Source organism: Oncorhynchus mykiss, chromosome 5 (genome assembly GCF_057628025.1).
Source record: "Oncorhynchus mykiss isolate SJ-2025 chromosome 5, ASM5762802v1, whole genome shotgun sequence".
Taxonomy (NCBI): domain Eukaryota; kingdom Metazoa; phylum Chordata; class Actinopteri; order Salmoniformes; family Salmonidae; genus Oncorhynchus; species Oncorhynchus mykiss.
The window spans coordinates 69,722,800-69,750,729 of NC_143026.1; the positions used below are offsets into that span (position 1 = coordinate 69,722,800).

The 27,930-nt window shown below is 41.5% G+C and overlaps 1 protein-coding gene and 1 pseudogene across 2 annotated transcripts; one reads left to right on the forward strand and one right to left on the reverse strand.

The window, feature by feature from the left end:
• Window positions 1-7,010: 7,010 nt before the first annotated feature.
• On the forward strand, window positions 7,011-10,474 carry LOC110524423 (uncharacterized; annotated as a pseudogene). Its single transcript, XR_016496452.1, has 8 exons — window positions 7,011-7,109; window positions 7,359-8,726; window positions 9,014-9,152; window positions 9,351-9,446; window positions 9,490-9,492; window positions 9,573-9,735; window positions 9,928-10,037; window positions 10,192-10,474. The product of XR_016496452.1 is annotated as an uncharacterized LOC110524423 (transcript).
• Window positions 10,475-11,227: 753 nt separating this feature from the next.
• On the reverse strand, window positions 11,228-27,793 carry spata6 (spermatogenesis associated 6). The gene is made up of 13 exons (XM_021604029.3): window positions 27,513-27,793; window positions 26,983-27,120; window positions 26,816-26,864; window positions 26,694-26,735; window positions 25,468-25,592; window positions 25,177-25,263; window positions 16,760-17,044; window positions 15,729-15,840; window positions 15,554-15,594; window positions 14,769-14,935; window positions 13,043-13,136; window positions 12,140-12,213; window positions 11,228-11,885 (listed from the first exon to the last, which is right to left on the reverse strand). Exons 1-13 carry the CDS (start codon window positions 27,603-27,605, stop codon window positions 11,729-11,731), a joined length of 1,464 nt encoding a protein of 487 aa, XP_021459704.2. The 5' UTR covers window positions 27,606-27,793; the 3' UTR covers window positions 11,228-11,728.
• Between the last annotated feature and the right edge of the window lie 137 nt (window positions 27,794-27,930).

A 27,930-nucleotide genomic window follows, 5' to 3' on the forward strand; every position in this document is an offset into this window, starting at 1 on the left:
TATTGCAGCATAAATACTGGAGGCTGAGACGGGAGGGGTCAGGAGACACTGTGGCCCCATCCGATGATACCCCCGGACAGGGCCAAACAGGAAGGATATAACCCCACCCACTTTGCCAAAGCACAGCCCCCACACCACTAGAGGGATGTCTTCAACCACCAACTTACCATCCTGAGACAAGGCTGAGTATAGCCCACAAAGATCTCCACCACGGCACAACCCAAGGGGGGGCGCCAACCCAGACAGGAAGATCACATCAGTGACTCAACCCACTCAAGTGACACACCCCTCCTAGGGACGGCATGAAAGAGCACCAGTAAACCAGTGACTCAGCCCCTGTAGTAGGATTAGAGGCAGAGAATCCCAGTGGAAATAGGGGAACCGGCCAGGCAGAGACAGCAAGGGCGGTTCGTTGCTCCAGAGCCTTTCCGTTCACCTTCACACTCCTGGGCCAGGCTAAACTCAATCATATGACCCACTGAAGAGATGAGTCTTCAGTAAAGACTTAAAGGTTGAGACCGAGTTTGCGTCTCTCACATGGGTAGGCAGACCATTCCATAAAAATGGAGCTCTGTAGGAGAAAGCCCTGCCTCCAGCTGTTTGCTTAGAAATTCTAGGGACAATTAGGAGGCCTGCGTCTTTTGACCGTAGCGTACATGTAGGTATGTACTGCAGGACCAAATCGGAGAGATAGGTAGGAGCAAGCCCATGTAATGCTTTGTAGGTTAGCAGTAAAACCTTGAAATCAGCCCCTGCCTTGACAGGAAGCCAGTGTAGGTAGGCTAACACTGGAGGAATATGATACATTTTTTGGGTTCTAGTCAGGATTCTAGCAGCCGTATTTAACACTAACTGAAGTTTATTTCGTGCTGTATTTCTGAAAGTAGAGCATTGCAGTATTATATTATTAGTAGATTTGGATAGAAAACACTCTGAAGTTTCTAAAACTGTTTGAATGATGTCTGTGAGTGTCACAGAACTCATGGCAGGCAAAAACCAGAGAAGAAATCCAACCAGGAAGTGGGAAATCTGAGGTTTGTAGTTTTTCAAGTCATTGCCTATCGAATATACAGTGTCTATGGAGTCATATTGCACTTCCTAAGGCTTCCACTAGATGTCAACAGTCTTTAGAACCTTGTTTGATGCTTCTACTGTGAAGGAGGGGGGAATAAGAGGTGATTGAGTCAGGGCTCTGCCAGAGTGCCATGAGCTGATCATGCGCGCTCACGTGAGAGCGACCTGTGTTCCATCACATTTCTACAGACAAAGGAATTCTCCGGTTGGAACATTATTTAAGATTCATGTTAAAAACATCCCAAAGATTGATTCTATACATCGTTTGACATGTTTCTACGAACTGTAATATGACTTTTCATCTGAACTTTCGCCTGGACTTGCCCGCGCCTCGTGAGTTTGGATTGTGTACTAAACGCGCAAACGAAAAGGAGGTATTTGGACATAAATAATGGACTTTATTGAACAAATCAATAATTTATTGTGGAACTATGATTCCTGTGAGTGCATTCTGATGAAGATCATCGAAGGTAAGTGAATATTTCTGATGCTATTTCTGACTTCTGTTGACTCCACAACATGGCGGATATCTGTATGGCTTGTTTTGTTGTCTGAGCGCTGTACTCAGATTATTGCATGGTGTGCTTTTTCGGTAAAGCTTTTTTGAAATCGTACACATGTAACGGATGTGAAACGGCTAGCTTAGTTAGCGGTGCGCGCTAAATAGCGTTTCAATTGGTGACGTCACTTGCTCTGAGACCTTGAATTAGTAGTTCCCCTTGCTCTGCAAGGGCTGTGGCTTTTGTGGAGCGATGGGTAACGATGCTTCGTGGGTGACTGTTGTTGATGTGTGCAGAGGGTCCCTGGTTCGCGCCCGGGTATGGGCGAGGGGACGGTCTGAAGTTATACTGTTACACACAGCGGTTGCATTAAGGAGAAATGTATCTAAAGTTCCATGCATAACACTTGTATTTTCATAAACATATATGATGAGTATTTCTGTAAATTGTTGTGGCTCTCTGCAAAATCACCGGATGTTTTGGAAGCAAAACATTACTGAATGTAATGTGCCAATGTAAACTGAGATTTTTGGATATAAATATGAACTTTATCGAACAAAACATACATGTATTGTGTTACATGAAGTCCTAAGAGTGTCATCTGATGAAGATCATCAAAGGTCAGTGATTCATTTTATCTCTATTTCTGCTTTTTGTGACTCTTTGGCTGGAAAAATGGCTGTGTTTTTCTGTGACTAGGTAGTGACCTAACATAATCGTTAGGTGTGCTTTCGTTGTAAAGCCTTTTTGAAATCGGACACTGGCTGGATTTACAACAAGTTTATCTTTTAAATGGTGTAAATTATTCTATGTTTGAGGAATTTTAATTATGGGATTTCTGTTGTTTTGAATTTGGCGCCCTGCAATTTCACTGGCTGTTGGCGAGGTGGGACTCTACCGTCCCACATATCCCAGAGAGGTTAACCAGATATGGCTACCACAGCATTCTGCAGCGATACGCCCATCCCATCTGGTTTGCACTTAGTGGGACTATAATTTGGACAGGACAATGACCCAACACACCTCCAAGCTGTGTAAAGGCTATTTGACCAAGGAGAGTGTGAAGGTGCAACACTCCAGCAATCACCTGACCTCAATCCAATTGAGATGGTTTGGGATGAGTTGGACTGCAAAGTGAAGGAAAAGCAGCCAACAAGTGCTCAGCATATGTGGGAACTCCTTCAAGACTGTTGGAAAAGCATTCCTCGTGAAGCTGGTTGAAAATGCCAAGAGTGTGCAAAGCTGTCTTCAAGGCAAAAGGTGGCTACTTTAAAGAATCTAAAATATATTTTGATTTAACACTTGGTTACTACATGATTCTGAATTTGTTTCATAGTTATCAAATTTTGTCATGTGTTTAGCAGATGTTATTGCGTGTGTAGGAAAATGCTTGTTTCTAGCTCCAACAGTGCAGTAATATCTATCAATTTCACAACACACACAAATCAAAGTAAAGGAATGGAATTAAGAATATATAAATATTTGGAAAAGCAATGTCAGAGCGGCATAGACTAAGGATAGAATGTACTGTACTGACCTCGCCTTCTGGATGATAGCGGGGTGAACAGGCAGTGGTGGTTGTTATCCTTGATGATCTTTTTGACCTTGTGACATCTGGTGCTGTAGGTGTCCTGGACGGCAGGTCGTTTGCCCCCGGTGATGTTGGGCCGTCCGCACCACCCTCTGGAGAGCCCTGCAGTTGCGGGTGGTGCAGTTTTGCCATACCAGGCGGTGAGACAGGATGCTCAATTGTGCATCTGTAGAAGTTTTAGGTGCCAAAATGTTGTTTTGTTCAGACTCGTGAGGTTGATGCGCTGTTGCACCTTCACCACACTCTGTGTGAGTGGACCATTTCAGATCGTCAGTGACGTGTACGCCGAGGTACTTGAAGCTTTTCACCTGCTCCACCGAGGTCCCGTCTGTGGATCGGGGCATGCTCCCTCTGCTGTTTCCTGAAGTCCACGATCAGCTCCTTTGTTTTGTTGTTGGGTGAGGGGTTATTTTCCTGGCATCACACTCCCAGGGCCCTCACCTCCCTGTAGGCTGTCTTGTCATTGTTGGTAATCAGGCCTACTACTGTTGTCTGCAAACTTGATGATTGAGTTGGCGGCCTGCCAGGAAGTCCAGGATCCAGTTGCACAGGGTGGGTTTCAGACCCAGGGTGTTGAATGCTGAGCTATAGTCAATGAACATCATTCTTAAATGGGTATGTATGCTTCTTGTCCAGATGGGACAGGGCAGTGTGTTGGCGATTGCATTGTCTGTGGATCTTTTGGGGTGGTAAGCAAATTGAAGTGGGTCTAGGGTGGCAGGTAAGGTGGAGGTGATATGATCCTCGACTAGTCTCTCAAAGCACTTCATGATGACAGAAGTGAGTGATACAAGGCGATAGTCGGTTAGTTCAGTTACCATTGCTTTCTTAGGCGCAGAGACAATGGTGGCCATCTTGAAGCATGTGGGGACAGAAGACTGGGATAGGGAGAGATTGAATATGTCCGTAAAGACTCCGGCCAGCTGGTCTGCGCGTGCTCTGAGGACGTGGCTGGGGATGGCGTATGGGACGGCAGCCTTGGGAGGATTAACACGCTTAAATGTCTTACTTACGTCGCCACAGAGGAGAGCCCACAGTCCTTGGTAATAGGCTGTGTCGGCGGCACAGTTATTCTCAAAGCGGGTTAAGGTGGGATTTGTTTTGTCTGGATGGAAGACTTCTGTGTTCGACGTGGCTGGTTTTCCCTTTGTAGTCCGTGATTGTCTGTAAACCCTGCCACATACTTCTAGTGTCTGAGCCGTTGAATTACGACTCCTTTGTCTCTACTGACGTTTTGCCTGATTGATTGCCTCACGGGGGAAATAACTACACTGTTTTCGGCCATATTCTCAGTCACCTTTCCATAGTTAAATGCAATGGTTTGTGCTTTCAGTTTTGTGCGAATACTTCCATCTATCCATGGTTTCTGGTTAGAGTAGGTTTTAATAGTCACAGTGGGTACATCATCTCCTATATACTTCCTCATAAACTTGGTCACCGTATCAGTGTCTTCGTCAATGTTATTCTCGGAGGCTACCCGGAACATCTCAGTCCACGTGATCAAAACAATCTTGAAGTGTCGATTCTGATTGGTCAGACCAGCGTTGAATAGTCCTTTGCACGTGGACTTCTTGTTTGAGTTTCTGCCTTTAGGATGGGAGGAGCAAAATGGAGTTGTGATCCGATTTGCCGACGGAAGGGCAGGGAGGGCCTTGTAGGCATCCCGGAAGTTCTTCACTATTTTATAATAAGAACAACCCTGGATTGAGTGGGTGTCTAAACTTTTGACGGGTACTATTATGGATAGAAATGCCATGGCGGCCGTGGTGCAATTTTAAAGTAGCCCAAAAACCTGCCACAGACAATACATTTTCAAAGTATCCCAATTTGGTGGAAATACTGCGAAGATGGAAACCCAGACCGATAGTTTTGTCAAACTATTGCATTAGATAGAAAATATGCCTACTCTGGTTTTGGCACGTGCGCTCTAGTTAACAGCTCACGGGTAAATTGTGCATGTAGGCTCATATACATGTTGAGCTTATGGATATTATTTTTTTTATTTGTCAAACTGCAGTCAAGCATCGATTGTGTCACCAGAATAAGAACCTCAATATTTATTGGAAATCAGCATCAACCTGATCACCAGGCACTTTCACCACCCTGTGAAGTTCATAATTTATTTAGTCTGTAGTCTAATAAACTGCATGCTTTCCGGTGTGGTAGTGAGCGGCCCACACAACATATCGCTTGACTCCCAAGTCTACTTTGATAGGATTCTTCTTATATCAATATTTGGGCATAAAAGCACTTTCACTGCCATTTCTTTCATAATTAATTTTACCAACACAAAGATCCCACCATTTCAAACATTGTTGGCATTTTATCAAATTGTACTGACACTTTTTATATATATATGGTAGGACTATAAAACTTCTTATGGAACGCTACCGTCCCACCTGGCCAACATTCGGTGACATTGCAAAGCGCCAAATTCAAAATACAGAAATACTCATAATAATCATTCATAAAATATCCAAGTGTTATACATCGGCTTAAAGATGAACTTCTTGTTAATCCAGCCGCTGTGTCAGATTTCAAAAAGGCTTTATGGCGAAAGCATACCATGCGATTATCTGAGGACAGCGCCCCGCTTACAAAAGCATACAAACATTTTCCAGCCAAATAGAGGAGTCACAAAAGTCAGAAATAGCGATAAAATGAATCACTTACCTTTGATGATCTTCATATGGTTGCACTAACAAGACTCCCTGTTACACAATAAATGTTTGTTTTGTTCGATCAAGTCCCTCTGTCCCAAAAACTCAGTTTTGTTGGTGCGTTTTGTTCAGTAATCCACTGGCTCCAGGGTGGTCAAAACATGCAGACGAATACATCCTAATAGTACCAGTAAAGTTTGTCGAAACATGTCAAACATTGTTTATAATTAATCCTTAGGTTGTCTATTGTCTAAATAATCAATAACATTTAAACCGGACAATAGCGTTTTCAATAGAAAGGAAAAACAACGAACAGCACGCTATTGGTCACGCGCGCAAAGCAGCTCTGCATTCTTCCACTGTCCTCTGACCAAAAGGTATTTTTACTCGTCATTTTCAAATTACAAGCCTGAAAGCATGTCTAAAGACTGACATCTAGTGGAAGCCATATGAACTGCAATCTAGGCCCTAAATCATAAGATAGTGAATAGGCATTCAATGGAAAACAACTCACATAAAAAATCCCACTTCCTGGATGGACTTTCCTCTGGTTTTTGCCTGTCATATCAGTTATGTTATACTCAGACATTATTTTAACAGTTTTAGAAACGTCAGTGTTTTCTATCCAATACTACCATGCATATGCATATCCTAGCTTCTGGGCCTGAGTAACATACTGTTTACTTTGGGCATGTTTCTCATCCAAACTTCAAAATACTACCCCCTACCCATGAGAGGTTAAAAACACTGGATGGGAATGTGGTTACTGACACACCTGACTCAAATAGCCAGCTTGCTAATATCTTGATAAGTTGATTCGTTTTTAACACTGCTCCACTGTCAACAACACAACTACACCCTACTGTTTTCAACAGATTCATCATGCCAGAGATTGCTTTGCTTATATAAAGTGTTTTTTCTCATAGTTCTGAAGTACTGGGATTGACATTTCGCCACAGGCCACTCCAGCGTCCACTCGGAGAACCAGGAGGATGGCTGATTAAAGGGAGACTGCAACCCAGTCTGAGGTGACCAGTGACTCCAAGCACGATGTTCCCTCTGAGGCCCAGAGTTCCACCGTGAAGAGGAAGACCAGGGCGTCCAAACGTCACACTGGCTTTTCTAACCAGGTAGACTCCACACATGAAGCTGATGAGTCTGTCCTGCTGTTCGGTTGTATCAGATATGGAGGTTATACCCAACAAACAGCCAGCTCACAGGGGCCGAAGGATAGCCACAGGCGGGGCGCAGCCTGACGCAATAAAGGAAGAGAATGTGTCTGAGGTAGACTCTTGTTCCTCCTCGGTGTCTGGCTACAGAGGACCAAACATTCGCGGAGCTCCCAGGACTCTGAGGAAGACTGTTCTCAAAGACTGCCAAACAACAGGACCATAATAATTATTGCATCTCAGTGGTGTCTTGAGTCCAAGGTTCTTGACTTCCAGACCAGCATGACCAGGAGCACAAGGACTACTTCAAAGTATCATACTGAGGACACTGAGTTTTTAGATCCCGAGTCTTGTCTCTGCTCAGACGTCCACGGTGCGTAGAGCTACCAGAAGCAGCACGGATTGGATTGTTGATGCTAACCCCATGCATTTAGCGGAAACCACAGATGGCTCCAAGTCCCCTCTACTTCACAGGAGAAGCAGAGGTGTGGTTAAAGCAGTTCCCTGTGACCTCCAGACTTGTGACTCAGGGCTTTGAGTCTGGGCCAAGTATGACTCCCAGGAGGTCCACTCGCAGGTGGCCTGTTCCTAAACGGACATGCACCACTGTAATGGACACTGAGTCTGACCAGACTGATGTGTATATCCCTCTGCGTAGCTCGGTGAGAGGCAGGGGCACCCCCTGTAGTAGTCGCACTGGATCCAACCGCAGTTCCAGGGCAGCTCCACTTACCCGGCTAACAGCCAATGCCCTGGATATACTAGTTGAGAAATCCCTATGCTAGTCAGATAAGGTGAGGTTATCTGAGTTTGCAGAGGAAAGTGTGTCAGAGGACCATCAATTAGAGGATGCAATCAACGCTGATACATACTGCTCCGTGATAGAAGTGGGTGAAGAAAAGATAATCCTTGAGGATCAGGATGTAGTGATTGATGAGCCAGAGCCCATCCAAGTTCCAAAATCTGCTCTGGAGCAAACTGGGAGTGTGACAGTCTCTCATGATGCAGAGGTCACTAGTGTTCAACAGGAGTCCGTTGAGACAACCGTCCGTGAAGAGCCAGAGAAGAATACCTCTGAGGCGGATGTCCCTGCTCAGCAAAACATCCTAAAAGATGAGAAAGTGATCCCAGCAGAGTCTGAAGTCAGAGTAGCAGTCTGTGAGAGTGCTGATGCAGAGATGGCTGAGGCCCTCTGTGAGCCTGCAGTGGAATCAGAAGACCAGCAGAGGGAGCTGTCCACTGAGGATGCAGCAGATGCGGACGCCCCAGTGATAATAGAACAGGAGTCGATAACACCAGCTGATGCGCAAGTCTCTCTCGATCATACAGTAAAAGTAACGGCGTGTGAAAATGCAATGTCCCCTGTTATAGTGGTGTCTGAGGAAAAGGCCATAGATGTAAACCCCCACACAGGTCCTCCATCGGAGGTAGATAGCCAGGAATGAAAGGCAGTGCCTAGTGAGGAGACTATGGATGTGAGCAGCACAATAGTAACTGAGAATGAAAGGGCTGATCAAGATGAAGCCCCTCACACCACAGAGCCCATTTTGGTGACCTCTATCCAGAACCTGAAGGTCAGTGTATCTGACGCTGACAAGCTAGAGGAAAAGGAGGGGGGCACTGCTGGTGACACGGAGGCCATTGAAGAGCAAGATCAGGAAGAATGTGTTGATCAGGAGGGAGACTATGATAAATATGCACAAGTCCTCTTCACAAGCAGAAATCCACAATTGTAAGTATCTGTTTTTTTTGTTGTTGTTCATGATCATGTCATCTGTGCATTTAAAAATGGCTATAAGTTGACAGGGCTACACTGCCATTTTTAGTCTGAATGGATAGCAGGATTTTGTTTTTTTCAAATCTCAAGCAATGGAGCTATTTACTCAAATATTGAATTGCAATGCCAAGCACGTATAAAGACTTTTCACATTCATTTTCATTAACATATCAAGAGCGAACCAGTTGGAGACTAGACAATGCTTCCTCTCCCGGGTAATTATTTGAGACAATCTGTTATAGGAAAGAGTTGTCCAGCCGCATTGACCCGGGCCTGAGATTGAAGGAGCTTGGGGGATTATACATCAATTTTGATGGCAGCAAATCAAAGACTGTCTCTAACTCCCTGAAAAAACTAAAGGAACAGAAGAGCCAAGATGAGGTAAATAACTTTCATTGATTTTGTTTTGAAGGTGATATATGGCATAGAATTGGTAATGAATTGTGCAGTTATGCAAGGCTGGGTAATTCAATAATGAGAGGAAGTTTTTCATGAATTTCAACCCTTTGACTGCCATGGATTTCTGCGTTTTTCAGATTTTCTGCTTCTACATTGTGATTTGTTTTTTTCTGTTGGCAGTTGATGAAGAAAAGTGTTATTGGCTCAGAGCTTGAGAAGAAAGATGCTGTGCCTCCATACAGGGAGTCCAAACAGGCTGTGAAACTGAAGCGCAAAGTGAATACAAGTCCATGTAACCTTGTTTATTAATTTAGAAAAGGAAGTAGTGTGATACAAGGAGAAGTTATATTTTTACTACATTTAGCAAGCAGGCATGTTTCCTCCTTGGCTTGCCATGCTCAGGAGAGCGACTTGACAACTGGAGCCAGGTGGTTTAATATGCGGGCTCCTGAAATGACAAGAGTAACTAAAGGGCGACCTCAAAGCACTGAAAATGCATGGAGCAGTGGACCCCAAGTGGTTTTACAAGAAGAACGACATAGATGGATTCCCCAAGTATTTCCAGGTCAGTAATCATCTAACCCTCAACTGTGCTTGATTTTCCCAGTGCTCCATATGTTGTGTTCAATGCTATGGGGGGAAAACATTGAGCAACTATTCTCCACTACTCTTAGCAAGAATTACTGTAAGTATTTACAATGTACTTTTTATTTTGGAACTATTTGAACCTTTTTGTGCTTGAATGTCTTTGTCCCACGTTGCTACAGTAGTAGAAAGCCCTGTGGACTTCTATCATTCCCGTGTCCTGAAGAAAGACCGGAAGAGAACCATGGTGGCGGAGTTGCTTGCTAATGCAGAGTTCAGACAGTAAGCTTCATTTGATCTTTGTCATGTACAGTATTAGTTCATATCATGTCTGAAACTGTTTTTGGCATAGTGTATGGAAATGCATAACAATTGACAATAAATATTTGATATGAACTACTTGAAGGGCTTATACTTTCCCTTTTAACCTCAACAGAAACGAGAAGAAATACCAACAGATCATGGCAGAAAAAGCAGCCATTGGTGCTGGCAAGAAGAATAATAAGTTCAGAAAGTGAGTGACTGAATTGAGACCATTATATGTTAATGCCTGAATGAAACCTGTTAAACACACAGTACCATTTTTAAAGTGTCTGAGTGTCGATGCATCTGTTAAATGTTTTATTAACATGAACTATGTATCAACAGATTTTCTGACTTTGTAATTCAAAGGTTTTTTATCTTTATCACATTTTTGGGAAACAATAAAGTACCTTACTGTGATTGTTTTATTTTTTGTATCATTTTAATTGAAAACAAATCTCTTCATAGCAATTTCTCAAGCAATAATTGTCAGACTACTCCCAGACAATCCTAAGTGGGGAGGGGGAAAATTGAAAACTAGCTGTTATTGGCAGAGGTTTGGAACTATCAACTAATTTACTGCCTGGCAGGCCAAAACGGGCTGAAATGTATTTTCAAACAGCACGCACTAAGGGCATTATCACAATTTAATTCCAAATGCATAGTGTGGATATATACTCAACAAAATAAACATGTAATAATTTCATAGATTTTTAATGAGTTAAATTAATAAGGCCCTAATCTATGGATTTCACATAACTGGGAATCCTTTAGCCACAGACACCGTAAAAAAAATGGGCCTCAGGATCTCGTCACGGTATTTTTGTGCATCCAAATTGCCATCAGCTTGTGCCTGCCCATACCATAATACCACTGCTACCATGGGGCACTCTTCAATGTTGACGTCAGCCGGACGTATTCTCTAAAATGACATTGGAGACGACTTACGGTAGAGAAATGAACAAATTCTCTGGCAGCAGCTCTGGTGGACATTCCTGGAGTCAGTATGCCAATTGCACGCTCCCTCAACTTGAGACATCTGTGGCATTGTTGTGACAACTCCATTATAGTGGCCTTTTGTCCCCAGTGTAATGATCATGCTGTTTAGTCAGCTGCTGGATGGCTTATCTTGGCAAAGAAGAAATGCTTAACATTTGAAAGAAACAAGCTTTTTGTGCATATGGAACATTTCAGGGATCTTTAATTTCAGCTCATGAAACATGGGACCAACACGTTGCATTTTTGTTCAATATATGAAACATGTTTGACTGCACTGGGCCTTTTTACATTAATGGCCATAAACAATGGAAATCAAGATTTCATGCATAGCCACCATTGATATACTTGTTAGGAGTAAATGAATTAACATCTGCTCAACCAGTTTCTACCCAGAGAATGAGTACACCAAATCCACAAGATGGACAGGAAAGACATTTTGAAGAAGTACAGTCATTAAATCAGTTTAGATAAACATTCTTAGTACAAAAATATGGAAAATTGTAAATAGTGCACACATGTAACCCTATAAATGAGCTAAAATCAGTGTAACCAGGGCACATATGACAAAGCTTTGGTTATGGTATAGCACAGGGTCAGTGTTCCTTCATCTTAGCAATCAAGTGTCATAATTGGAACCCAGCCAGGTGTCTAAAGCAATAATAGTGTAGGTCTCAGGTGGTGCTCAAGGCCCTCCTGTACATGTTCTTGTAGATGAGTCCCAGACTGTCCTCAAACACAGCCCTGTGGGGTTTCCCTGTGTAGCAGGCAACCTGCCTGCTCCAGAATGTCCCATTGTCCAGGTGGACAGATGTCTCTCCAGGAGTGTCCCTGCAGCGGGAGGACATCAGAAAAGGCCTCAGGTTGAGAACATTTATGCTACAGTACAGGTCATTAATGCACATCGTTCTAATTATTGTTTGAAGATAACTAACGTACAAATAATACTGGATTAATTGCTACATAAATATATATTGTTAAAACAGCGGAAAGATGGTCTGTGGGAAAACTTTCTGGTTATTATGATGATGAAGATATCAGTGATTAGGTGTTTCAAAGTATTATGACAGGCCTAGAGTGTGTACCTGTCTTGGCTGTCACATAAAGAGTCTTCACAGGAGAGCGGAGGCCCCCGCTTAGCCGAACACCCATCCTCGTCCTGAAAATATACAAATATTTTGTTTGTTACAATTATTGAGCATTACTGAAAAAATTTACTAATTATGCACTCCAAGTGTGTGACGTGACATTAGCGAATCAATTAATTGCACAAACCCCAAAAATATAGCACTGTTTACTATAATTCAAAATATCCTATTTAAAGTCAAGCTCTTTTAGTTGTTTGATTTCATTCTCTTAAGTAAATCCCCCTCAGTGTTTCCTTTTCATTATGTGTGGATTAAGCATCTATTCCTCTTGAAGCTCTCCTTCAGTCATGTAGCTGTTGGCACCATGCTGAGGCTCCTTGGTACCTTCTCTATTTTTGTGCTGGAGAAGATGAGCCCTTAACAGAAGCTTACTGCCTGAAGATCTCCCACCCACAGAACCCCGTCTCCCTTTTATTTCAGAGCCGCTTTCAGACAGCTTTAGGGTAATTAAACAGATTTCCCTTTGGTTTCGCCATCAGGATATTTCAAACAGCAAAGGGTGGGAAGTGATACGTCTTATTAACAACACCTGCCAACTCGACAGCTTTTCCCATTTGAGGTAAACCGAGCCGAACAGGTATTTCAAGGCTTTAAATTTAAATGAAAATGGGGAACAAAAATGTAGAGGTGAGAGGAAGTTCAGCTCACCAAATGAGTAAAATCAAAGTGTGCCTAGACAAAGATGTAGTGCAAAACTAATGTTCCATAACATGCATATTAATCTTCATAACCAACAGAAGTGTTCCAAGCTCCATATTATAAATGCGTCTTAGGCATTGATCTGTCAATATCAGTAGGGGCCTATGCTTTGTCTATCCTAAAAGGTCATACATTACTCACAAAGTGTAGTTTCCTGTCAGTAGAATGGGTGTGGAGAATCTTCTGGACTCGACTGTGGATCTCCTTAGACGGACTGGACTCACTACTATGGAACCTAGAATAATGACATTACAGTCACATCCCCTTCACACAACAAAGTATGTAACATTATGGTAAGCAGGAAACCAAATTAAAATGTATCTACAATATTTAACGGGAAAAAAAGCACGTAATCTATGTATTCTGAACAGCACTCCTTTTCTCCACTAGTCTGTGCTGTATGCCAAGTCCTGGGATAAAAATATCAGCGGATATAAAAACAGGCATAAAACATGTAGACAAAAGACATACCGCAATAAAAAAAACCCTCAAATGTACCCATTGTAGCATGTAGGTAACTACTCTATATTATTGAGGCTTTGAATGTTTCACATTTCTTTGAATTCAACTCTTCTAAAAGAGTGTGATTGGATTCTGTGTTCCGATCCTAAACAGTGGTATGTCAACAGTTAGAATACTGTCTATTAGTCTAGGGACAGACTTATTTTTTTTAGCACAACATAAAAGTATTGCTGTCCGTAACTGGAAAAGGGGCAATATAAAATAAGAGGCTTACAAAAGACAAATACTTCTAAGTTCTGTATTACTTCCAATTCACATCTGATTGGTAAGGGAGACCTGCCATTTGGTGCTGCTTTTATCTTTAAACAGCTAAATGTAGTCGCTGCTTCAGACAGATAGTCATAAAGGACAAACCATCACAACATAAATAGACTGAGGGTGGAGGGCAAAGTTGATGTAAGGATCTATCATTTGCTTTTCCATCAAAGACTTCCACAAGACGTGCTCCTTCTCCCGTTGTCAGAATCTACAAAACCCAGCTTAATCTCCAGCACTGTGACTTTTGTCGCGTTTTCAATTGAGGGAAGCATCATTCATTTCCTACAATTTACTTTCCAGTTTAAAATTGCCTATTGATTTTAATGTTTACTTATGAACTGAAAAAAAGGGAGGTGGCGTAACAAACAACCAAACATTTGTTGGTTTAGCTCGCAGCTGTTCAGATCAATGACAGGGTCTCTCAGAATTTATTAAAGTGTGCGTCAGGTCAAATGCATTCGGTCTTGCTGAAACACAATCAATACCATTTTCCCTTGTTTGTTCAGGGATCCTTTTTTTCTTTTAGGTAATGAACAAACATGACAAGACATCAGATCCTGTCATTTGAGAGAGGGGGATATTCATCTTGGCTGTCGAGTGTTATCAAAATAAAGATTACAAGTACAAAGTCTGTTGTATCTGGCCAGGTTCTCATGAGGTCCAAATTGTCAATACCATATAATTGGAAATATGGGAGAGGTAGTTTCTCCCGCAAACCTTTCAACATCTTTTGAGCAAACACAAATAGCTTAGCTCCGAGCATAACAAGGTCTAGTCAAATTCTACCAAAAACGTATTTTCTTCCCCTTTTTACTCATCTGGGAGAAAAACCATAGAGATTAAGCTAAAGAAGATACCCAATGACACACAGCTTCAAATCTTGTCATTGGTGATCTGCACAAACTACTCGGGGGACGGAAGAGACAAAACACCAAGTCATTAGCAGGGACTTTAATTATGCTCCTTATTATCTAACTTTATCTCAGGAGGACGGTTGTGTGGGAAACTAAAATAGCAAAAACCCCACAGGAGGCCAGGACAGAAAAATACATGTTGAACTGTGTTCCAGTAGCGGGTGTGTTGTTACCGCTCTCTGAGGGAGGAGCGGCTGAGCAGGGGACTCCTTGGGCCACACACTGGGGTAGAGGACTGGGCAGCCAGGGCTGACCGGGCCATCCTGACTGTGGTTCTGGAACAGTCCTGTCTGGAAGACTTCCCTGGTGATTTCTGAGTCTTCAGACAGCCAGTGCCTACCTGGAGAAAGACAAGAAAACCTATGATCAGCACTGTTGAACACACTGCATTATCTGTCCTAAAAAGCCCAGTGCAGTCAAAAACGTGATTTTTATGTGTTTTATACACATTTCCACACTACGAGGTTGGAATAATACTGTGAAATCGTGAAAATTATGATAATACTTATTTTAGTGTAAGCTCTTTGAAAAGATTTTCTGAAATTTCAGCCATTTTAGGTCAGCCTGTTGACATCACCAGGCGGTAAATTAGTTAATAGACCAAGAAGTGTGTTCCAAACCACCCTGCCAATAACAGCTAGTTTCCCCCTCCCCACTCAGACCACTCCCAGAAAAGTCCTTGCAAAATTCTTATTTGAGAAATTGCTCTTTGCTAAGAAGCTATTTTTGTTTCTTTTTGACCATTTTCATTTAAAAACAATCCCAGTAAGGTACTTCATTGTTACCCAGAAATTATTTGATATTGAGATAAAAACAGCTGCATTGGACCTTTAATAACATGAAGACATGCAGTATTTGAAATACTATTTATTTCCATTCCTTTCAAGCACAAAATAATTAATGTAATGTTTATTATTCACATAATATTGTCTTTCATGTTATATATATATACACTTACTTTAACAGGCTTTGGTCTATAGCTGCCAAGGAGAGAGACATCTAAGGAGAAAATAAGAACAACAGTACTGTACCATACAGTGCAAAAGTTGTAATCTAGAAGTTAGTCAGGTATATCAAAAAAGACAATGTATTTACATCCACCAACACAGATACTCCTACACATAATTACTCACCTCCTAAGGGGTCTAGAGCAAAGCTGGTGGACCTGCTGTGGGGAAGGCTTATTTTAGAGGAGAGACAAGATGAAGGAGTCTCAATCATGGAGACACTCCGAGTACTGGTGACCTGTAGCATATAAAAGACAAAACAATCAGCTAAAGTCAGTCATTATTAGAGTAATAATAGAGGTGCTAACCAAGCAGCATGTAATGACACGTAGGGAGCTCATTTCTCCTGCTATATTTATCTTTCATTCCAGAGTTAATCACTCTATATAAAGACTAGAAAAAGGTTCAACCAAAGAGAGAAACTTTTTAGGCTGACCGACACCACTAACTCAACCTCTATTCAGCTGCTGATGTGTCAACTGAACCCCACACTCTTCAATTAAACATGAATATCATCACACGCACTGAGGAAATGAGCCATTTGCTTCCACATACAGCATGTGCGCAATGCAGGCTTTAAACACACATTGATAATGCATTCAGTGCGGGGCTCAGCTACTTCAATAGATAACTAACTACTTGTTAATCAAGGTCTGACTCTTAATTACCTAGGTTAATTGTAGCCCCGGGATTTCCTCTGTAAAAACGCTCTCTTTTTAAAGGCTGCATTGCTGGAAAATGCCACACTGATATCACAGCTAAATCCCAATCTTAACTTTAATGACATGACAGCTTTGATATTTACACCTCAGGAACTGGATGTTATTTAAATTAACAATCAAACAGAAACAGGAGGAGCCAGTGAAAGGCCTTCCAGTTGTTCTCAAGCCATGCCCAGGGGCTTGGAATCTATTGGCTTTGATCATAGCAACAACCTCCCTATGAAAAGATATCCATATCCTTCAAACCTGGTACATTTACAATGTTTGCAGCAAACAAGGGCAAACTATTTATACTTACAGAGATCCTTAAAGAAAGAGAGTGAAATAAGTGCTGATGGAATAGCCTAACTGAGAAGTAAGATAATAGGACATTGAAAACTGGGCTATATATCTACACACAAACACAGTCAGAGAGCACGAGACGTAAACACCAACCACAAAGGGGATCTGGGCCTCTGTTTCCTTCTTGAACTTGTAGGGCCCAAGTTGGAGGTAGCTGAGTCTCTGCCTGGCTTCCTCAGACAGTTGGCACATCCTGCGGTGGGTGTAGGGAGAGAGAGCACGAGCCTGGGAGGCCACAGTGGGCTGCTCATAACCACTGGATGGACCAATCAGACTCAGATCCTTCCCTTTCAGCGTCTGTCTAGGGCTCCCAACAGCCCCTCTGACTGGTCTACGCCTTGCTGGGGACTGTTTGGCTGGGGATGGTCTACAACACGGCTGCAAAGGGAGAGGCAACAGGTTGGAGTCCACAAGAATCATGTGACCACAACTGCAACTAGGCTGTATACTGCAATTGCACAAATAAGCTACTTCTTGATATTTCAAATATTGTGGTTGATTGATTTGTTTGTTTGTTGATAAAACACAGTTCATTCAGAAAGTTCAGATCCCTTCACTTTTTCCACTTTGTTGCGTTACAGCCTTATTCTAAAATGTATAAAAATTCCCTTTTTTATCCTCAATCTACACACAACACCCCATAATTACAAATCAAAAACAGGTTTGAAGACATTTTTGTTAATGTATTACAAATTTAAAAACAGATAACTTATTTACATAAGTATTCTTATCCTTTGCTATGAGACTCAAAATTGAGCTCAGGTGCTTCCTGTTTCCATTGATCATCATTGAGATGTTTCTACAAACTTGAATGGAGTCCACCTGTGGCAAATTCAATTGATTGGACATGATTTGGAAAGGAACACACCTGTCTATAAGGTCCCACAGTTGACAGTGCATGTCAGAGCAAAAGCCAAGCCATGAGGTCGAAGGAATTGTCCATAGAGCTCCGAGACAGGATTGTGTCGAGACACCGATCTAACCTTCTGCAGCATTGAAGGTTCCCAAGAACACAGTTGCCTCCATTATTCTTAAATAGAAGAAGTATGGAACCATCAACACTATTCCTAGAGCTGAGCAATTGGGGGAGAAGGGCCTTGGTCAGGGAGGTGACCAAGAACCCAATGGTCACTCTTGACAGACATCTAGAGTTCTTCTGTGGAGATGGGAGAACCTTCCAGAAGGACAAACATCTCTGTAGCACTCCACCAATCAGGCCTTTATTGTAGTGGCCAGACAGAAGCTGCTCCTCAGTAAAAGGCACAGCAGCCCGCTTGGAGTTTGCCAAAAGGCACCTACCTATAAGACTCTCAGACCATGAGAAACAAGATTCTCTGGTCTGATGAAACCAAGATTGAAGTCTTTAGCCTGAATACCAAGCGTCACATCTGGAGGAAACCGGGCACCACTCATCACCTGGCCAATACCATACCTACGGTGAAGCATGGTGGCAACATCATGCTGTGGGGATGTTATTCAGCAGCAGGGACTGGGAGACTAGTCAGGATGGAGGGAAAGCTGAAGCGAACAAAGTACAGAGAGATCCTTGATGAAAAGCACTCTGGAGCAGGTTAGGACCTCAGACTGGGGCGAAGGTTCACCTTCCAACAGGACAAAGACCCTAAGCACAGAGGAAAGACAATGTCGGAGTGGCTTCGGGACAAGTCTCTGAATGTACTTGAGTGAACCAGCCAGAGCCCGGACTTGAACCCGATCTAATATATTTTGAGAGACCTGAAAATAGCTGTACAGCGACACTTCCCATCCAACCTGGCCACCTAATCATCCCCAGCCTCCAATTGGCTCAATCATACCCCCTACTCTCCCTTGTAACTATTCCACAGGTCGTTGGTGTAAATGAGAATGTGTCTTCAGTCAACTTACCTGGTAAAAATAAAGGGTTAATAATAAGTGGTTTCATCACAGTAGCACATTCAGAGATCAATTTATAGCCATTAATCTAAAATAATTAATAGATTTGAAACAAAACACTTTCCGCTTGTCATAGATCAATATGAGACGAAAGGCGAGTTCCTAACGAGTTCAGGAAGCCAAGCAAGAGCTCTGTGAGACGTTCACAGTGAAGGGGGCAGATGTTCTGATCAAGAAAGACCTTTTGAAAATATGCCCATTTTCACTAACACTAAACATAAATGTATTTTACAGTTATAAGGTGAAATCTTAGCCGTTTTATCACTTGACTATGCTATATGTAGAAAGCTTGTCATTTCAAGCCTTATACAGTTTTGTTGAATAGGAAATACATAAAAGATTTCATATTTGTACTGCGTACTTGAGCCCGTGTCCTCAAAAGTGACCACCAATTTATAACTTGTTTTTTTAACCAGAAAGGTAAGATTTTAACCTTTGAGTATGCAGCATTACTAGTTATTGTTTATGGCCCTCTAATGATAAATAAGTACTTTTGGGGATTAGGTACAGTGCCTTGCGAAAGTATTCGGCCCCCTTGAACTTTGCGACCTTTTGCCACATTTCAGGCTTCAAACATAAAGATATAAAACTGTATTTTTTTGTGAAGAATCAACAACAAGTGGGACACAATCATGAAGTGGAACGACATTTATTGGATATTTCAAACTTTTTTAACAAATCAAAAACTGAAAAATTGGGCGTGCAAAATTATTCAGCCCCTTTACTTTCAGTGCAGCAAACTCTCTCCAGAAGTTCAGTGAGGATCTCTGAATGATCCAATGTTGACCTAAATGACTAATGATGATAAATACAATCCACCTGTGTGTAATCAAGTCTCCGTATCAAAGCACCTGCCCTGTGATAGTCTCAGAGGTCCGTTAAAAGCGCAGAGAGCATCATGAAGAACAAGGAACACACCAGACAGGTCCGAGATACTGTTGTGAAGAAGTTTAAAGCCGGATTTGGATACAAAAAGATTTCCCAAGCTTTAAACATCCCAAGGAGCACTGTGCAAGCGATAATATTGAAATGGAAGGAGTATCAGACCACTGCAAATCTACCAAGACCTGGCCGTCCCTCTAAACTTTCAGCTCATACAAGGAGAAGACTGATCAGAGATGCAGCCAAGAGGCCCATGATCACTCTGGATGAACTGCAGAGATCTACAGCTGAGGTGGGAGACTCTGTCAATAGGACAACAATCAGTCGTATATTGCACAAATCTGGCCTTTATGGAAGAGTGGCAAGAAGAAAGCCATTTCTTAAAGATATCCATAAAAAGTGTCGTTTAAAGTTTGCCACAAGCCACCTGGGAGACACACCAAACATGTGGAAGAGGGTGCTCTGGTCAGATGAAACCAAAATTGAACTTTTTGGCAACAATGCAAAACGTTATGTTCGGCGTAAAAGCAACACAGCTGAACACACCATCCCCACTGTCAAACATGGTGGTGGCAGCATCATGGTTTGGGCCTGCTTTTCTTCAGCAGGGACAGGGAAGATGGTTAAAATTGATGGGAAGATGGATGGAGCCAAATACAGGACCATTCTGGAAGAAAACCTGATGGAGTCTGCAAAAGACCTGAGACTGGGACGGAGATTTGTCTTCCAACAAGACAATGATCCAAAACATAAAGCTAAATCTACAATGGAATGGTTCAAAAAGAAACATATCCAGGTATTAGAATGGCCAAGTCAAAGTCCAGACCTGAATCCAATCGAGAATCTGTGGAAAGAACTGAAAACTGCTGTTCACAAATGCTCTCCATCCAACCTCACTGAGCTCGAGCTGTTTTGCAAGGAGGAATGGGAAAAAATGTCAGTCTCTCGATGTGCAAAACTGATAGAGACATACCCCAAGCGACTTACAGCTGTAATCGCAGCAAAAGGTGGCGCTACAAAGTATTAACTTAAGGGGGCTGAATAATTTTGCACGCCCAATTTTTCAGTTTTTGATTTGTTAAAAAAGTTTGAAATATCCAATAAATGTCGTTCCACTTCATGATTGTGTCCCACTTGTTGTTGATTCTTCACAAACAAATACAGTTTTATATCTTTATGTTTGAAGCCTGAAATGTGGCAAAAGGTCGCAAAGTTCAAGGGGGCCGAATACTTTCGCAAGGCACTGTAGATAACATTTAGTTACATTTAACTGGTTAACAACTGCAAACAGTGTGGGAGACAGCTGCTCAGGCCAACGAGAGGTAGGCCTATCCCTGTTCTAATAGGCTATTTGGACATCAGCACGACACCTTCAGCATTCAGATGCTTGTGAAATGTCTTTCGCAATGTCAAATCATAGGCTTTAGTAGTTGAGTGACCTCCAATGTAATTTGCTGGGTCAAAGTTACCAAATGCCCTGTAGAAAATTTGATTTTAGCCTACCGGAGTGGACACAACTAACATCCAGCTGCTGATTGAAAACCCCAATCATTCAGATTGTTCACCATAAGTAAATAGTTTTGGTAATTTTGCTTTAAAACAGTCAGTATATATATATTTGGTCATTTTTACATGAACAGAGTAATTTCATAAAAGGTAAGCAATCATTTTTGTGAGCTGCGCATGGTCACATTCATTATCAGAGTGGGAGAAGCTCTCCTTAACGTTCCAAACCATTCACTTTTGAGATGGGGTAAAAAAAAAAGCTGCATCATATTGAATGCCATGCTACTTTCTAAAGATAATTACTGACAGTACGAGCTCAAAACAATTTGAATCTGCAAAACGGACAAGTTAATCAGTAGGTGATGGTGATTTCAGATAAAGTGGGGGGACAAAAAGCATAAATTGCTATATTAGAAAAAAAAATGGATTCCCTCCATTAAAACTATGCAACGTAAATAACACCTCTGTGCTTGGATATCACCTTGGTTGCAAAATGTCTTCAATGATTCTAATGGTTGCTAACAACATAATTCTGAGAAGCAATATCTTAGTTTCTGTGGGCAATGCCCAGATAAATACGTATTTTTTTATGTTATTTGATGGCCAGCTTCAGACTAATAATAGCATTACATGGTTGTATAATAAATATAATTTAAATGCTAATTGGACATCCTGGCATATTAACACATTTTTAGGAAATGGAATAAATAAATCCTGGTTGAGATTTGGAGTGGAACAATAATGAAATGAAACTAAGTCGTTTTTTCCCCAATTATTTTCTCTCTTTTTTGGTTAAACACAAAAGGCCCATTTTCCACCATGAGTTGTGCTTGTCTGATATGATTAGTGGGCCTGGTGGTATTGGTAATGGGTGATAAAGCAGGGTGTCCTTGAAACAACAAAGCCTGAGCCACAAGTAGCGTATAAAACAAGAAATGAGACCCATTCAAACGGATGCAAATCATGTCGAGAAAACCCATTTAAAAAGAATGCCATGTCAAGTCCACACCATGAGACTTCACAAAGAGTGACATGCACACAAACACGGACAAAAAAAGAAGTGACAACAGTGGAAATAGACAAGACAGCTGTCTGAGAGACTAGATACAAGAGAGAGGGAGAAGAGAATTACTAAATTCTCCATTACAGGGCAAGACATTTTAAAGGGTTCCTATTGTAAAAGTGGAAAAGAGGAGCCTTAGTGCATTGCTCAACCTGCCAGGGTAATGAGAATCCTGAGTATCCATTAGCATCATATGAAGAAAGGCTAAAGGCAGCATCAATGATGCTTCTCCCTATCACTTTACTCTGATTCACATCTCCTTGGGGGTCACGACAGAATACCTACACCCATCCAAATCCAGCCATTTTGTCAATAATGGCCATTAAAATAAATGGCTCTGGTAACAGCACCTGGAGAACGGTCCTACATTTCACAACACTGACTTGATAGATAATACTCAAAGGCCTGAGGTTTGTAATTTGTTATTGGAACAATAAAAAAATCTATTTTTTGGTCTGATTCTGCAGGGGCTTTTAAGTTCTCAGGGAAAATGGATGACTACTTTGCTCTCGCTCTCCTGCAGTCTGTCTGCCAAATACCCCTTTAAAGTATAGCCATCAGAGCGGATTACACTAGAAAAATTGATAGCACCCGTTATGAAACACAAATCCTAAAAGGAGCTGCAAATCTTCAGTTTGAAAAGTAAATGGAAATATTATGCAACTGAGCACAACTTGCCCTTTAAATCCAACGGACACAGTGAGGAGAAGCCAGGTGAGAACAACGGATACGAACGCTGATTGTGCTTTGTTTAGAGGAACAGCCAGTCAAAGACACCAGAAACCGGGCCTGGATATCAATTCCACTGATCTGCTTCTCTATAATTAACTTCACAAGGAGAGGATACCTTAAAATGTGCTGCTAAACTACCGGGATGTCAGTAGCCACGGCAACAAAATAGGTATATGGTGGAAAGTGACTAGAATGATAGAAAAATAAATTCTGTAGAAATCCAGAAATAATTAGTCAATGTCAAACTAGTGTGATTATTGAGCTCTTATATGTGCCACGATCAACCTCTGCCTTTAGCTGTTAAAGGTACCAATGTTGATATAGTAGCACTATACAGTATTAGGCTGTTTTTGTATTTCATCAAGGACATACAAATCTGAATGATAACATATAAAGCAATTTACATATCATTTAACTGTCTACAAGACAAGTCTTGACGAGTGTAAGGATAATTGAAACATGTTTATACATGTTCAGCTCACAAAATGTGGAGCCTACCGTACAATACAATATAGGCTGTAAACCTAAACTGACTACACAAAATATGTTAGGTAGTACTCCCACTGTTAAGTAAGTCTATAGTGAATCAATTCTTGTGTACTTTTGAATCAATTCAAAAGTACACAAGAGCAAAGATCATGGGAAATACAGTGGGGCAAAAAAGTATTTAGTCAGCCACCAATTGTGCAAGTTCTCCTACTTAAAAAGATGAGACCTGTAATTTTCATCACAGGTACACTTCAACTATGACAGACAACATTAGAAAAAAATCCAGAAAATCACATTGCAGGATTTTTTATGAATTTATTTGCAAATTATGGTGGAAAATAAGTATTTGGTCAATAACAAAAGTTTCTCAATACTTTGTTATATACCCTTTGTGGGCAATGACAGAGGTCAAACGTTTTCTGTAAGTCTTCACAAGGTTTTCACACACTGTTGCTGGTATTTTGGCCCACTCCTCCATGCAGATCTCCTCTAGAGCAGTGATGTTTAGGGGCTGTTGCTGGGAAACACTGACTTTCAACTCCCTCCAAAGATTTTCTATGGGGTTGAGATCTGGAGACTGGCTAGGCCACTCCAGGACCTTGAAATGCTTCTTACGAAGCCACTCGGGCCCGGGCGTTGCCCGGGCGGAGTGTTTGGGATCATTGTCATGCTGAAAGACCCAGCCACGTTTCATCTTCAATGCCCTTGCTGATGGAAGGAGGTTTTCACTCAAAATCTGACGATACATGGCCCCATTCATTCTTTCCTTTACACGGATCAGTCATCCTGGTCCCTTTGCAGAAAAACAGCCCCAAAGCATGATGTTTCCACCCCCATGCTTCACAGTAGGTATGGTGTTCTTTGGATGCAACTCAGCATTCTTTGTCCTCCAAACACAACGAGTTGAGTTTTTACCAAAAAGTTATATTTTGGTTTCATCTGACCATATGACATTCTCCCAATCTTCTTCTGGATCATCCAAATGCTCTCTAGCAAACTTTAGACGGGCCTGGACATGTACTGGCTTAAGCAGGGGGCACGTCTGGCACTGCAGGATTTGAGTCCCTGGCGGCATAGTGTGTTACTGATGGTAGGCTTTGTTACTTTAGTCCCAGCTCTCTGCAGGTCATTCACTAGGTCCCCCCGTGTGGTTCTTGGATTTTTGCTCACCGTTCTTGTGATCATTTTGACCCCACGGGGTGAGATCTTGCGTGGAGCCCCAGATCGAGGGAATTATCAGTGGTCTTGTATGTCTTCCATTTCCTAAAAATTGCTCCCACAGTTGATTTCTTCAAACCAAGCTGCTTACCTATTGCAGATTCAGTCTTCCCAGCCTGGTGCAGGTCTACAATTTTGTTTCTGGTGTCCTTTGATAGCTCTTTGGTCTTGGCCATAGTGGAGTTTGGAGTGTGACTGAGGTTGTGGACAGGTGTCTTTTATACTGATAACAAGTTCAAACAGGTGCCATTAATACAGGTAACAAGTGGAGGACAGAGGAGCCTCTTAAAGAAGAAGATACAAAATACTTATTTTCCACCATAATTTGCAAATAAATTCATTACAAATCCTACAATGTGATTTTCTGGATTTTCTTTTCTCATTTTGTCTGTCATAGTTGAAGTGTACCTATGATGAAAATTACAGGCCTCTCTCATCTTTTTAAGTTGGAGAACTTGCACAATTGGTGGCTGACTGAATACTTTTTTTGCCCCACTGTATGCTATAAGACAGGATTTAAAACCAAATAACCATTTAGATCACTGTCTTGTCTGGAAATGAGAAACCCTCATCTCCTTCCTCTTAACTATGGCTGTCTGGGTATCATTCAAATCTCTCAGCTGAACAGAATTAATTGTGAACACGGAAACACTGGGTGTGATGAGGGCAGTAAGGAGAGGACACTTACAGGGGAAGCAGGCTGAGGCTGGCTATCTTTCCAATCACATTCCTCAATGACAGACATGGTTGCAAACTCCACTTTAGGAGAGATTCCCTGAGGGGACAGTAGAAAACAAAAGCCTTTAACAAGGAGCTGGAAACCCAACCAGAGAGTGACTTCAGATAACACATCGCTTGCAAGATCAATTTGCAAACACAAAATCTACAATCATTGCATTCAAGAAAACAAAATGAAAGAAAATTGGCTTTGGAGATGTTTAACATTTGACAAAGCATGTGGAGGAGGTGGTGCACCCACAGGGAAACAGATAGATCTCCTCATCAGCATCTCTCTCTCAGGACCATCGGCTCTAGGTGTCAGCTTGGGGCCTGGATAGAGGAATTCTCTGGTCTTCTCTTCAATAGTGGCCAAAATATCCCCCTCTAAAACCACAGAGCAATATATAGCTTAAAGTAATACTCCACACAAAAAATATTAGTCCATTGTTGATATAGTCCCAACATGTTTTGCATGTCAGCAAGCAAGTTTTAAAGATATAACTTTCAAAATACAGACGGTATGATGCAGTGTTTTGCATCATGATGCAGGCTGTATTTCCAAAGTTATATATCTTCAAAATTTGATTGCTGACATGCAAAACATTTTGGGACTATATGAATAGTGAAAGAAATACAAAAAGATATGCTGAACAAAAATGTAAAGGCAACACGCAACCATTTCAAAGATTTTGCTGAGTTACAGTTCATATAAGGAAATCAGTCAATTGAAATAAATTCATTAGGCCCTAATCTATGTATTCCACATGACTGGGCTGGGGCGCAACCATTGGTGGGCATAGACCCACCCACTGGGGAACCAGGCCCAGCCAATCAGAATGAGCACCCCGCCCCAACCCCTCAGACAATCCCGCAGGTGAACAAGACAGATGTGGAGGTCCTGGGCTGGTGTGGTTACACCTGTGTAATGATCATGCTGTTTAATCAGTTTCTTGATATGCCACACCTGTCAGGTGGATGGATTATCTTGACAAAGGATAAAATGCTCACTAACAAAGATGTAAACCAATTTGTGCACAAAATTGTAGAGAAATAAGATTTTGTGCATATGGAACATTTCCGGGATCTTTTATTTCAGCTCATGAAACCAGCACTTTACATGTTGCGTTTATACTTTTGTTTAGTGTAGTTTTTGGTATTTGTTTCATTAGTCCATTGTTCTATGTACTGTATAGCCATGCTAATTTACAACAGGGAATATACACAGAGTATACCAAACATTAGGAACACATTTCTAATATTGAGTTGCCCTCAGAACTGCCTCAATTCGTCGGGCATGAACTCTACAAGGTGCCGGAAGCATTCTGCAGGTGGTCTTAATGTTTTGTTTACTCGGCGTAGGTAGTGTGAAAAAAACAAGTCGAGATGATTTGTAAACAGGTTACTTTTAGAAATAATGAAATGCATGTCCCTATCATGCTTAAAAAACATGAAAATGTTTCATTTTTTTCTTCTGGAAAGTCATACCTGGAGGCACAAGCTGAATCAGTTCAAAGGATGTTGTGTCAGCTATGGGAAGATAAGAGACATAAGATATTTTATGTTGTGAAATTATATCACAAAAAGGCTCAAAATGAGAAAATGACTACCTTCAAGGAGGTCCACAATGTGACCTGGGTCAGCAGCTCCTGTGAACGTCTTCCGATGGAGATAAAGAACATATGAAAGCAAGTTTGACGGTGATAACATGATTGTTTTGTGTTGCTGTAAGCAATGTTGTGGGTCGGGGTATAGTATGTGTTTCTATCCTTCTTACCTTCACAAATACCATGTTCTCATGGAATAGAAGAGGGAAGGCAGGCGGCAGACAGAGAGTCTTCTTGAACTGTCCCATGACGCAGACACTCAGGTATATGTCTTCCTGATTGGGTAACACAACCCCTGGACAAGTAATCTGTAATCAAACCAATAAATTGTAGATCACTACTGGGCTAGATAGCAATTGCTTACTTTGTGCAACAAATTGCTACCGTAGCTCGTAGCTATTATTAGCTAACGTTAAAAGACAAATCCAACAATGGGCTGGCAAGCCTAACGTTATTGATCTAGCTATTTTGCTTGGGAGTTCACTTTTGTGCACAGTGTGAGCAGTTGGCTGCAGTAGTTTTAGGCATTTGTGTGTGTATATTGATGGTTGGAAGATGGATAACAAGCTAACGTTTGCTAGCGAAGATTATTGAGTGTGCGGTTTGGGTTAGCTTAGCTAGCTCATTTGCGAATATAGTATTAGCATTAGGATCAAGTAAAAACTTAGTGAGAGAAAATAACATATCAGGTTGTACTTACAGCTTGGATTTTAATTCGCACGGTGCATTTCAGAGCTTTCTGAGACATTTTAGAGGAGGAGAGCTTCTTCTTCTGAGGTGTCAAACCACCCATTTTCAAACTTCGTTGTCATAGCTGCCAAACACTAACAGGGAGCGGAGAGATTCTTCTTCTTCTTTGGGATTTAAAGGCGGTTAGCATACAATATGTTGCATTACTGCCATCAACGGGAGTATAATATACATCCATTATACTTTCTGATACAAAATGGGAAAAGAAAAAACTAAAATTAACAAAAAAATGTACAGTACCAGTCAAAAGTTTGGACACACCTACTCATTCAAGGGTTTTTCTTTATTTTTACTATTTTCTACACTGTAGAATAATAATGAAGACATCACAACTAGGAAATAACACATATGGAATCATGTCGTAACCA

Coding starts and splice junctions, on each gene's coding strand:
- spata6 (XM_021604029.3), bottom strand. CDS start 27,605: ATGGGTGGTTTGACACCTCAGAAGAAGAAGCTCTCCTCCTCTAAAATG. Junction 15,595..15,728: donor TGCTCTAGACCCCTTAGGAG/GTGAGTAATTAT, acceptor TTTTCTCCTTAG/ATGTCTCTCTCCTTGGCAGC. Junction 13,137..14,768: donor CGCTCCTCCCTCAGAGAGCG/GTAACAACACAC, acceptor TCATTATTCTAG/GTTCCATAGTAGTGAGTCCA.